Here is a 13,911-nt window from a genome sequence, read left to right as displayed (position 1 = left end):
ATGGCTGTTCTCCAAGCCTTTGTTTAGTTGAAAAAGGTGAAGTGTGTGCACATGCTCTTTCTGTTTACAAAGAGCAGGGTCCTGCGTGTAAATATATGTAGCTTCTAGCACATGCAAGTAAGCCACATTGTGAGCCCCGACTTCTTAAATTGACTGTCAGTGTAATTCTTAACACAATCAGAATTTTTTCCAATCACAGAATCACATCTAATTTTGGACACTATATTTATGTTTTTAAGTGCAGGCTGATTGGGTACGGTCAGTACTTTTCCTATTGCAAACAGCTGAAGGAGCGTGCTGCTTGATGCAATCCACCAGTCATTGGGATGTACAGCCTTCATACCTGGCACCACACCGGCACTGAAATTCGTATACAACAGGACAGAAAATAGCAACCTTAGACCCATTCTTGAGTTTGCGTGATATTCAGCGAGCAATCAGGGTAGCCAGGATAGTTTTGATGCGCCTTATTTCAGCATCAGGTTTACACGCTGGGCAAATGTCTTGGGCTCTATTTATGAGGTTGCCGATAACACCAATCTTACAGCAAGTGGAACTGTAGGAATCACAGCACATATATTGACCAGTGAATGTAGGAGGTTAACAGTAGTAGAGAACCTATTGACAGATTTCTCAATTAGCACAAGGAAAGGGAGTTCATTTGACTTCTCTATCGCAAAGGTGAATTTTGGCATGGGTTTGGAGCCCATTAAGATATGTAAGGAAATTCTTCCATGCAGCTGCAGATTCAAATATAACAGATGTATCACCTACATATCAGAAATATGCAAAGGGTAGGGTGTAAGCAAAGAAAAGTTAGTGAAAAACAAACTGCGGTGTTCCACATGGAAATTGCAGGCCTGCTGCAAATTATATCTTTCTCCTGGTCTATTTAGCAAATGTCAAGTGCACCAATTTATTATGACAAAATAACAGTTACAACTGAATTCATTTCAAGATATAAAAATTTATTTTACAGAAATTTACCATATTCATCGGTACATAGACTTTTTCAATAACACATGGTTATCATTTAGAGCTATTCTACATTTTGTTCAATTTACTTCATGATCTTTACAATAATGTTACATCAGCCTCCTTTGCTACATAAAACTAGGCAACTTTTCAAACTTTCTCAGCCAATATAAAGCTTTGCAAAGGTGAGTATCAAGGGATACCAGATGAACTTCACATCAAGGTCTTTCATTTGCTTTGCATTTTCCCATGAAGACTGTTGCCGTAAAACTGTTATCCCTCATCATCTGAACTTTCTGGTTCTTGACTTCTTGTCTTATGTTGGAGGGAGAAAAATTGTAACTATAAGCAACTATTAAAAGGATTAATTTTTTTTTTTTTACATATTTTATTTTTCTCCCGTGTCTCTTAGGTCTGTCCACAATATTAACTCACTGAGAGGAGCGATAAATATCTGGTTACCGAGTCATAAACAACTTTTGAACTACTACCTGGAGGTTTAACCATAAGGCCTCGGGTAACATTCCAGTTTTTCTCCTCCTTTCTTGCTGGCTGGCTGAGTGTTTGGCCTTAGCTCCCATGGTCCCTATAGACTAAAACTTCTCTGTACAGGGACTATAAGCAAAAGAATCTATCATGGCCTGACAACTGCAGGAATTTCTTTAAGCTGAAAGTCTAGATTACATGCTCACAATCGGCCAATTAGCTTTGATGAAATTTCAGGAACATAGTATGATTTGTAGCACATTCATTGTACTATCAGCAAATGTGACCCAAGAAAATTCATTGTTTTTCTTCTGCATCTGAATGCAAAAACTATCATTTGCTACAGGGAACTGCAACAAACATGTTTCTGTGATGGCAATGTCAGTCCAGAATTCACTGCTTAGATTTGATACTGATGGGGGAAACATGTAGAAAGATGCAGGCCTACCCCTTTTCCCTTTTTCTTTAACTCCTCACCATCTGATTGGAAATAAGACAGTCATACTGGAGCTATGCCACTCCCCTACACAAAATAACACAATTTACCTTGCCTTATAACTTTTTTTTATGATCTAAAGTACAACCTGGGTCTCAGTTATTCGGCAGAACGCCTTCTCCTTTGTCAATATAACTGCTTCTAATGAACAGTTTATTCCAATATCTGTACTCGATCCTCAATCACAAATTTCTAAACAACATGTGAAGGAAAAGAATAATTTCAACTTTCCCATTTACTAGAAACTTACACGTTTAACATTTCACATGATCATCAATATAAATCTCTAGGCAAAGCATGCTGGTACACTAAAATGCCCAATTTGGACACTAAGTTATATTTGATTATAATTCATATCTCCGAGTGCAAAGAAGGTAAAGTAGCTTGTGGATAGGTATAGTTATAACAGATGATACATTAGCACTCACTCATCTAGCTATTATATAGTTCTGTTCATCATGTTTGTTTCTACTTATTATGTACAATGGACTATTCTAGCGTCACAGAAGCACTGGAGTCCATTACTGAAGAATGAACTTGAATATTTTTGTTACTTTAAAGGAAACAGCAACTCAAGTAGCAGACATTGTGTATCTTGCCACTTTCTATTTTAAAAGAATTCACTGCTGGATTTGAGAGAGTTTCATCTGGTTAAATAATTATCAGATGCATCTTGAATGTGATGTTTCTGTTGCTCTTAGGCCTTTTTAAGTTTAGCTGCAGCCCAACGCATGATGTGTGCATTTGACCCTGGCTGCAGATCCTTTTGTTTTTTGTGGAATTCTGAAAACTGGTTTAAAAATTTAAGCTTTTTGCTTCCATATTTCCTGCCCTACTTGGGAAATACTACAATAAGCTGTTATGATCAGAAACTATCAAAAGGAACTGTGCAGATACTAAATGCCTAATGCCCTTATTGCGATAAATTATTGCTATAAATACACTTGGTTGATTGTTCTATTAGTTTTTGATATTTTCCATTACCCAATACACTGAAATGTAGTGGGAATCACTAATGGGGGGGCGGGGGTGGGGAGTTATTGTGAATAAAAAGGGCTTCAAGTGATCAGTTGACTGTAACAAATCCTGAAACAATGAAGGAAGGGCCATAAAAACAAAAAACTGCGGATGCTGGAAATCCAAAACAAAAACAGAATTACCTGGAAAAACTCAGCAGGTCTGGCAGCATCGGCGGAGAAGAAAAGAGTTGACGTTTCGAGTCCTCGAAACGTCAACTCTTTTCTTCTCCGCCGATGCTGCCAGACCTGCTGAGTCTTTTCAAGGAAGGGCCATAGTTTAACCGGACTTCTATCTGGCAGCATTTTGCTTGAAGCAATTATAAAATAAGTACTTAAGTAAACTTTGTCAGACTGGAAATCACTGTAAATTGAACTCACTAAAAACCACAGCAAAAAACCTTGGTTTCTAATTCTTAATAAAGGAAAAATTTACCAAAAAAATCCGAGACTTTAATCATTGCTCATGCACCTCACAAATGAACGAATTTTCTATTCTGTGTCTGTTCTGAACTTCTCACCTACTAATGCTAGATTTTCAGATCAAATGACAGGCTTCATTGTTGTGCAAATTACTGGCAGCTCTTACAAGCTGAAAATTTGGAGACCGCTATGCAAAATAAGGTCTTAAATAGAAATAAATAGAATTCTAAAGGAATGAGACTCAACAACAAACAGGTGGTGATTTTACATTATTACTTTCTTCTCGATTTACTAACTTCCCCAGTTGTCTGTGTTGATGTTCTTTTGGCCATGACAGTGGAATGATTTGCATCAATAATATTGCCTCAGTTCCCCTCAATGCTATTGTGTTTGGTTGGGCACTTCTGGAGGCCAAACCAAATAGTTTAAACATCTCCCTGAAGGTATAATCCAATGTTACACATTGCTGCATCTAGCAGCATTACTGAGATCTGACAACATTTTTGGAAAGTGCTCATGTTCAAAAGATGCTCAGGGCTGAAATGTAAATTCATACCCTTCTGATTATGAATATTTATCTCTTACCCCTAAAGTGACAACAAGCCAGTTTTCTGGTCCATTAATTTCACACAAGAAGGATTTAACTACTGTTAGAAATAAGATCTGATTCTGACCGCAGGAATTTAAGTGGGATCTTGCTGGTTTTTTAACCTATAGTTTTAGTCTTTTAGCTAGAAGAAAAGCATTTAAACAGTTATAAATTTAGCTTACCAATTTAAGAAAATCAATTAGTTTACGTGCATCTTCTCCTCGCGACAAATCCACAAAGTCCTTTGGCAACCGGTAGCTTAAATAGGGACTGGGCTGTACGGTCATTTCACTTGTTATATAGCGGAAAGCTGGAGAATCCTAGAAGTAATAATAAACCACTGAATCAAATCAGGAAGGCCACAGATAAGATGCAGTACACAAAAGGAGCCAAACTAACCCAAGAAATGTTCTCCTCCTTCCCAAAATCTGAACAGAAACAAAAATGGTTCAGCAGCTAAAAGATGTTGAAAGCAAGTGACTGATGGCAGTAATCAGGTTAATGAGCAGAAGTCAATGATACTCGATGGAATGCAAAACTATTTCAGAAGCAACACATATGAATAGAATGCTCCTTGGGTGGGGTAATATTCCAGAGAGGTTCATGGAACAGTGGAGAGGATGAAGAAGAATGATAATTGTTATGTGAGGTTTGACCATCTCTGTTTAAGTTTAAATGAGTCTATCCCTTGAATTTTCCCCCTAATGCGTCAGCCATGGCTCAGTTGGTAGCACTGTCATTTCTGAGTCACATGGCTGAGACTTCACTGCAGGGAGTGAGGGAGTGCTGCACTGTGAGAGATGCCACCTGAAAGAGAGAGAGAGAGGAGGGAGGGAGGGGCGGATGGACACACAGCTGCCACACTTGTCCCCTCACTGGTGACTGTTCTTAATTCAAAAGTTTCATCTTTATGTTTAAACTCCTTAATGGCTTTGACCCTCCCTATCTGTGGAACCTGCTCCAGTGCTACTATCCCTTAAGCTTAACATTCATTTTTCTCACTTTACGCTACTGAAGTGTCTTGGGAATTTTTTATGTTAAACTTTCCAGATAAATGCAAGTTGTTGGAAATGAAAACAAAAGCTAAACAATTGGTCAATATGGAAAGCACAAAGAAAACTACTTGGGCTATGCATAGTTTTACAGGAAAAGCTAAGCAGTGAGCGATTTAAAAATGATCAATATAAAAAACATCTAAGCTTTAGGATTAGTCAACTGAAAAACTGATGGGACAGAAAGAACCCCTCTTTGCCAGTGATTGAGAAAAGACCAATTACTTGTAATCCTAGGCTCAACAAACTGTCAGTAGCTAGATTGATTTTATTTTAATAAATAATTACTTATATTTTGACAATCTTTCTAATTGGAATCTTGATTTTTAAATTTCAGTGTATTCCTTCCGTCAAAGTCTTGTTCATTCCTTTATTGCTTAATATTTCAATTCTCTTTCACAACACTAGTTTCTTCAACTTTTTACATGCTCATTCTTCTCCTCCACTGGTTTATTTTCTACAATCTACTACGTTTCTTAATTCTTGTTGAGTAGTTCCAATTTTTAAAAATCTAGGTATTCATTGATTCTGTGGTCCTGGAACCAATGATATGTACATCCTCTATTGGATAAGCTTAAAAATCATCAGATTGTGGAGCAATAGGAATTCATGTCAAATTGTACATCATTGGATTCAGTGATGCTCTATCTCAAATAGACCTTTGGAAAGGAAATCACATTAGAGAAGGACTGAACATCAAGTTGGTTTGGAAGAATACAAAAACAAAGTATTGTGAATGCGGGAATTCTGAAAATGCTTGAAATACTCAGCAGGTCTGGCGGTATCTGTGGAGAGAGAAACAAAGTTAAAGCCTCAGGGCGATGATCTCTCAATAGAATGTGAAAAAGTTAGAGATGTAACAGATTTTTAGCAATTATACAGAGGCAGGGAGAGGGAGGAAGGCAGGGGAAAAAGAGCAAAAGGCAAGGTTTGTGACTGGGGAAGGGCAGGAGAAATTAAAGTGACAAAAGGGATGACAGTGCAAAGCAAAAGGAGACGGTAATGGGACAAGCAAAGAAGCAAAAAGGTGGATCTCGAGGAGGTGTAAATATGAATAGCAGAATAGGGATAATGTCCGTTTACATCTGCGAGCGAAGTATTCTGAGGTTGGGGCTCAGTAAAGGGTGCTTTACTTTTCACCAAACTATGGTCCACCTACCTTGGAATGCTTAATTGCTAGTACTGGGATGCCCAAAAGGAAATATGTTCCATTTGTAACTGCAAATTTTTTAGCTTTGAGGAGCAGAAATGTGCCACGAAATAAAAACAGGAGAAAAGATCTCAAGAGGAGAGGTTAGCTTCAGCACACCAGTGAAGTTAGGATGTATGGAGCTGTAAGTAAGAGCACAACAGTCTCACAGAAATATGCTAATCGGTTAGCAAATATTCCCCAAGCCGCTCTTAACTCTTACCGGATCTCTAAGGTCTCCTTTACTGATGGTCTGGCCAGATGTAAGCTCCTCCCAGCTGAAAAGCAAGGAGTTGGTCACTTCTCCAAACGGGTTAAAATCTATAAGCCACACTTTGCCCTATGAAAGAGATTGCAGGAGAAATTTTTAAATGTTAATTATAACAAAAATTTGTTATTTGGCTAAAAAAATTGTTTATGAAATAGGTTGAAAAGAAGCCAAAATGAATGGCACAATGGAAATGAATAAACTAACTATCCCTTCGTAGCTGAAACCTTATTCCAGAAAAAGCTGACAGAATAGAAGTTTCTTCCCTCCCCTAACTCTAATAGTCCTTTATGAACTGAGTATGGACACACTTGAAGCAGCTCATGCTGGACAAAAGCCCAAAATATATCACCACACGATTTAGTCAGGCTATTAATAAGATATGGGTAACAGCCAAATTCATGCTGGCACAGTGAGGCAGCAATGTCCAAGCTGCAGCTCTAGAGTCATGTGATCCCAAAAACTTACAATATGGCCCTCAAACTCTCTATTTGCACATATTGTTATAAGTGTGGAGTTTTCTAAGATGGTTATGTTTTAAATTGTCTTCTTTTAATTCAAGGTAAAATGGAGCAAGTGACCTCCTACTAGTTCTGTCCTCGATGAGCCTATGCGGCCTGGTTGCCAAGGCAATTCCTATCAAAATCCAAGAGCCAGCTTTCATGCCTGGACACAAAGAAAAGGAGCAGCTAGATTTACTGACTCAGGGACCCTGGGCAGAGAGGAAGAAGGAGACAGAGAGAGGGAGTCTCAAGGGGAGAGGCTGCCTCAAGGGGAGAGGGTGACAGAAACAGCAGCTGCTGCGAACAGGGGAATAGGTTGTCCTCTCTTTGCTACAGGCAAAATACAGGTGACAGCACGTTCTCAGGTTAAAGAGACAGAACCTGTGGAAACTTAAGGGCACTGGAAGATTCACCCTGGGGTGGCTGGGAGGAGCCATCGCTGGAGAGGCCTTGCTGCTGGAAGTCAGTTCAGGGGTTCTCAGAAGACTGAGGGAAATGACTTTCGATAGACACTGGACGTTATGACTCTGTGAAACAGGGAGAAGTGAGCCTGTTGAAAGCTGGAATTAACTTTTGACTGGATCCTGTAAAGACTACAATTCTGCAGAGAGCACTGTATAATGTAAAAATGCTATGTAGGGTTGTTGGTTGTGTTAGGAAGTTAAGGGGGATGTCTTTTGTGCAGTTTAATGTATTAGTTGCTGAGTATGTAACATTTATTCAATGTTGCTTTTAGTGTATTTTTTTTTTACAGTAAAAGCCTTAAAATGCGAAATCTTGTCATGTGGTCCTTTGAGTTGGTCACTGGGAATTCAAATCTCTTTTTCAGTTATCTGTCTCTATTGTGTGATTATTTATTCTGCTTGAATTTTATAGACCTGAGGCTTTTTTAAATGTTACTAGTACACTGGCATTACATCCTAAAGATTTGTTATTTTTAGCAACTTGAGATACCAATGAGAACATGGTTTTACATTTTACCTGACCCATTCAGTCCACTAACACAGAAACATGAATATTCCTGCAGTACAGGATATCCTCCTCCGGTCAAGATCAAGAACATTTATGAGGGCAGATATAGGAACTTATACTCTCTATCTAACTATAATCGCAATGGACAGTAACATTTCTGTGACATTGCTGAGTTAGGTCTTTAAAGTTGAGAAGCAAGATACAGATGTGTTCTTTATGCTCCTGATGAAGTCAGTTGGAGAATTCATCAGGTCCTTAGTCAATTTCAGCTGCTTTCTTTGTTGTCTGGGAAATAGGAAATGGACATTTCATCAACTGATGCTTTTCAAGGTGCATCTTCTGGTGATTGACTGCAGGTTTGGGAGACTGGCCTCTATGTAAGCTCAAAGGCTCTTGGCAACATAAAGTAATGCCAGTTGGAGATTTTGTAATTATCTTGTGGGTAAATTTATCAATTCCTATAAACCAGAAAGTCCTAGGTTCAATTCTCCACCTGCGCTGAGTTAACTGGCCTCAGGCAAAGCAGGATTTGGGAAATGGCCTATCCCTGTGTTGGGGGAGGATGTGGAACCAGACAGAATCCCTGCTCCGTTTGCAATCCAGTGGTCCCTGTTGGAAAGTTGTCCTCATAATACAACAGCCTGCTGAACCTCACTGTTCCAATTCAGTTCGAGAAAAATAGTGACTTGGATGATGCAAAGAGCTGATACTGCCAGGTAGAAACGTAACCCTGCATTATTCAGGGCAAGGAGCTGAATAGGGATAAAGGAAATTAGCAAAAGAAAAACATGTTGCATATCAAAACCTTAAATAAACACCTTTCCAATTACGTCTCAGCTACACAACTGGTGCCGGGTACATTGCCACTTGGCAGTTTCTGCAATCTTTGTGATTATTGTACTCATTTCTACCAGTCATATGCAGACAACAACAAGATTTTTAAAACAGTTCTGGCTAACATTTCCTGTTATATAGGCAAATCAATTTAAGAGAGAAAATCTGTCTAATGGCAACAGGTAGCAATAGGCGCAAAACTGACCCTGATGAGTCTCGACTGTAGCATCTTCCTCCAATCTTATATTTTTGCATGCTCACTCTCTATCTCTCAAAACTCAACATCTTTCCTCCAGTTTCCTCCATGCCAGAGATACCCGACTACAGAGTAGCCCATCCCCAAGATCACCTTGTTGCCCCACGCTGTCTCTCCAAGATTAAGTCTGCATTCTTCCCTTCACCCAAAGTCTTTTGGCCTTTCTGAGACCATCTCAGTCTCTATGGCTCCCAATGATTCTCTTTCTGTTTCTTTAGCAAGCCTCTATATCTTCAGTGACAAGTTTCAAAGCAATATTGTGGGGAAGGGATGCCTGCAAATAGCTCTTCAGCACTTAACCAGATTTGGTCAAGGGTATACAGGAAAGGGCCAAAATATTATTACAAGGGTATGTTATTTTCAAAAGTAAAAACAATAAAAACATTATATTGTTACCATTTTAGACGAGATTACGTACCTGACTGTCTCTGTATACATCAAACACAACTGTAAACAGAAAATTATAGTCATGGATAAGGTTTCTGAAGCACCCAAAAAAAGCATTTGTGAGAATATAACAAACCTAGATAAAAAAGGTTAAGGTTGCCTTCCAGAGTGGATACGCATCTAAGTCAGATAGTGGTGGATTATTTTACTGTTAGAGAATAAGTCAATGAGCTATGTATCTAAACTTGTCATGTGGCAGTTATGCCTCACCTTCCAGCACCTCAATTTCACAACACCCCAGCTCCTCAGCTTGCATTGCAGAAAAATGCCTATGCTCCAACCAACTCTACCTCTCTGCTTCCCAACCTGCCTTCTGCTTTGCTATTCAACTGGAACTAATAAGAATATTATGTATACATTTAAAAACAGGATTGAATTCAGTCTGTCCTAGTACAATTATCTCCTGACCTTCAAACTTGCTATCCTTGAAAGACTGCACCTGGTCTTGTTTCCCTGAATGTAATGTCATACTAAGTGTATAAAATCGCTATACTTTTTATTCTTTCATGTAGTGTGAGGGTCGCTGGCAAGGCCATTATTTGTTGCCATTCCTAACTCCCCTTGAGAAGGTGGTGGTCAGTCATCTCACCACTCAGTACCTGATTCTGAATTGGGTAAGATCATAATATATCCTCAGAATATCCTATACTCTAGGGCACAGCCTGTGAATTGGAAGGTTGCAAACATAACCCCATGATTCAAGAAAGGAGGGAGAACGGAAATAGGATTAGCTTGATATCAGCAGTAGGGAAAATGCTGGAATTGATGATTGGGAACATGAAAACAGGGCACTTAGAAAATCATAAGATGATCAGGCAGAGTCAACATGGAATTATGAAAGGGAAATTGTGTTTGACAAATCTTAGGAGTTGTTGAGGATGTAACTGGTAAGATGTAATCTTATGTAATCACATCAGGGAGGGGGAGAGTTACCTGGACAGTTTGCTCCAGGAGGCGGTCACGTCCCTCAGATTAGGTCATGAAAATTTGGCCTGTGATCAGGGACAGGAGGGTGTGACTGCAGGTGAGGCAGGTATGGGGACCCAGGAGGTAGCGTTTGAGGAACCTCGACCCCTGTAATTGTCCAACAATTACGAGGTCCTTGCAAGCTGTGTGGACGAGAGTTGGGACTGCAAAGAGGAAGAATGAACTGACTACGGTACCGTGGTACAAGGAGTCATTCAGGTGGGAGGAGGAAATAGGAACCTGGTAGTGGGAGGGGACGGTATAATTAGGGGATTGATACTGTTCTCTGCAACCGTGAGCATGAGCCCCGAAGGCTGTGTTGCCTGCCCAGTGCCAGGGTTAAGGGCATCTCCTCGGGGCTGGAGAGGAACTTGCAGTGGGAGGGGAGGGTTCCAGTTGTCATCAGCCGCATTGGTACCAACGACATTGATAGGACTAGAAAGGAGGTTCTGCTGAAAGAATTTGAACAGTTAGGAGCTAAATTAAAAAGCAGAATCTCCAAGATAATAATCTTGAGATTACTATCAGAGTCACGGGCAAACTGGCATAGGGTAAATAAAGTCAAAGAGTTAAAAAATTGGTGTGAGAGGAATGGGTTTCAGTTCATGGGGACACTTGCACCAGTACTGGGGTAAAAAGGAGCTGTTCCTGTGGGAAGGGCTTCACTTGAACCATGTTGGGACCAGTGACCTGGCGAATCAAATAACCAGGACTGTATTGAGGGCTTTAAACTAAACAGAGGAGGGGGGGGTTTCTGGAGAGGGGATACGTAGGCTTACAAAGCAAAAGGATATGGCAGCATTGCACAGAATCACAGAGTGCAGAAGAGGCCCTTTGGCCCATCGAGTCTGCACTGACACGTGAGAAACACCTGACCTACCTACCTAATCCTATTTACCAGTACTTGGCCCATAGCCTTGAATGTTATAACGTGCCAAGTGCTCATCCAGGTACTTTTTAAAGGATGTGAGGCAACCCTCCATTGCAGGGCAGCTATTTATTTACAAAGAGCGTGACAGGAAGGGACAGAGTGTACAAACATTAAAAAAAAGCAGCAAATAGGGTCAAAGGGGGAAAAAAATGGTAAAAAGGCAAAATTACTAGCTTTTTACTTAAATGCACGTAGTATTCGGAACAAAATAAATGAATTAACGGCACAAATAAAGGTTAGTGATCTCATAGCCATTATGGAGACATGTTTACAAGATCAAAGCTGGAAACTAAATATTCAGAGGTATGTGACTTTTCGAAAGGACAGGCTGGAAGGATAGAGTGGTGGGGTAGCTTTGTTAGTGCGAGATGCGATAAGTACGATAGCAAGAAATGATTTTGGATTGGAAGATGTGGAATCCATATGGGTGGAGGTAAGAAATAGCAAGGTGAATAGGGTAAATAAAGTCAAAGAGTTAAAAAATTGGTGTGAGAGGAATGGGTTTCAGTTCATGGGGACACTAGCACCAGTACTGGGGTAAAAAGGAGCTGTTCCTGTGGGAAGGGCTTCACTTGAACCATGTTGGGACCAGTGACGCTGGTGGGAGTAGCCTATAGGCCCCCTAATAGTAGCTATATTGCAGGACAAAGAATAAATCAGGAGATAATGAGGGCATGTAAAAAAGGCAGCACGTTAATCATTGGTGGTTTTAATTTTTATATAGATTAGGAAAATCAAATTGGTAGAGGTAACCATGAGCAAGAATTCATAGAGTGTATTTGGGACAGTTTCAGAGAACAGTATGTTGTGGATCCAACTAGGGATCAGGCTGTTCTGGATCTGGTAATGTGTAACGTGGCAGGGGTTTAATTAATGATCTCAGAGTAAAAGATCCCCTAGGCAACAGTGACCATAACATGGTAGAATTCAGCATTCAGCTTGAGAGTGAGAAACTTGGGTCGGAAACAACTGTGCTAAACCTAAATGAGGGTAATTACAAAGGAATGAGGGCAGAGTTGGCTGGAAAAGGAGTTTAGCAGAAAAGACAGTGAGGCACAATTGCAGGTGTTTAAGAAACTAGTTCATGACTCACAACAAAGATATATCTCAGTGAGGAAGGAGGATTCTAAGAAGGGGGATAAACCAACCATGAAAGTTAAGCATAGTATCAAGTTGAAAGAACAAACATGCAACGTGGCAAAGATTAGTGGTAAGCCAGAGGATTAGGAAAGTTTTAAAAAACAACAAAAGATGACCAAAAAAAATGAGGGAGAAAGTAAACTTTGAGGGTAAACTAGCAAGTAATATAAAAGCGGACAGCAAGAGCTTCTTCAAATAATTAAAAAGGAAGAGAGAGGCCAAAGTGAACATAGGCCCCTTGGAGAATGAGGCTGGGGAAATAGTAATGAGGAACCAGGAAATGGCAGAGGAGTTGAATAAATACTTTGCATCAGTCTTCACGGTAGGAGACACTAATAGCATTCCAAAAATGCTAAAAAAATTCAAGGGGGAAAAAGGGGGTGGGGGGAGGAAATAAATACAATAACAATCATCAGAGAAAAAGTATTAGGGAAACTAATGGGGCTAAAGACTGATAAGTCCCCTGGGCCTGATGGGTTGCATCCTAAGCTATTAAAGGAAGTAGCCACAGAGATAGTGGAAGCATCTTCCAAGAACCCTTAGGTTCTGGAAAAGTTCCAGAGGATTGGAAAACTGCCAATGTAACACCCTTATTCAATAAGGGAGGGAGGCAAAAACCAGGTAACTATAGGCCAGTTAGTTTAACATCCATCATTGGGAAAATGTTAGAGCCTATTATAAAGGATGTAATAGCAGAGCATTTAGAAATGCATAATATAATCAAGCAGAGTCAGCATGGCTTCATGAAGGGGAAATCATACCTGACAAATTTATTAGAGTTCTTTGAGAAGGTAACAAGCTGGATAGGTAAAGGGTAACCAGCAGATGTAACATATTTGGATTTCCAAAAGGTATTCAATAAGGTACTGGACATAAGGCTACTTACTAAGAGCCCATGGTGTTGGGAATAGTAAATTAGCATGGATAGAGGATTGGCTAACTAATAAAAGACAGTTGGAATAAGGGGGAGCATATTCAGGATGGCAGCCTGTAACTAGTGGAGTGCCACAGAGTTCAGTGCTGGGGCCACAATTATTTGTAATGTATATTAATGATTTGGATGAAGGAAATGAATATACTATTGCCAAGTTTGCAGATCACACAAAAAAGGTGGGAAGGTAAGTGGTGTGAATGACACAAAGAGCCTACAGAGGGATATAGACAGCTTAAGTGAGTGGACAAACACTTGGCAGATGGAATATCATGTGGGAAAATGTGAGGTTACGCACTTTGGCAGGAAGAATAGAGGAGCTGAATACTATTTAAATGGAGAAAGACTGAAGAAAGCTGCAGCACAGAGGGATTTGGCAGTCCTCGTACATGAATCACAAAAAGCTAACATACAAGTTCAGCAGGTAATATGGAAGG

At 39.9% G+C, this 13,911-nt stretch overlaps 1 protein-coding gene across 1 annotated transcript in view; it reads right to left on the bottom strand.

Moving 5' to 3' along the window:
• Positions 1 to 947: 947 nt before the first annotated feature.
• cdc123 (cell division cycle 123 homolog (S. cerevisiae)) overlaps positions 948 to 13,911 on the bottom strand; it is a 35,744-nt gene continuing 22,780 nt past the window's right edge. Inside the window, exons 10-13 of the mRNA XM_041203491.1 lie at positions 9,478 to 9,506; positions 6,450 to 6,566; positions 4,168 to 4,305; positions 948 to 1,290 (exon numbers count right to left, since the gene is read on the bottom strand). Coding sequence (XP_041059425.1) covers positions 1,249 to 1,290; positions 4,168 to 4,305; positions 6,450 to 6,566; positions 9,478 to 9,506 — 326 coding nt within the window. The 3' untranslated portion in view covers positions 948 to 1,248. The remainder of the gene's footprint in view (positions 1,291 to 4,167; positions 4,306 to 6,449; positions 6,567 to 9,477; positions 9,507 to 13,911) is intronic.

Source organism: Carcharodon carcharias, chromosome 13, assembly GCF_017639515.1.
Source record: "Carcharodon carcharias isolate sCarCar2 chromosome 13, sCarCar2.pri, whole genome shotgun sequence".
Classification (NCBI taxonomy): domain Eukaryota; kingdom Metazoa; phylum Chordata; class Chondrichthyes; order Lamniformes; family Lamnidae; genus Carcharodon; species Carcharodon carcharias.
This window is presented reverse-complemented; position numbering and strand designations above follow the sequence as displayed.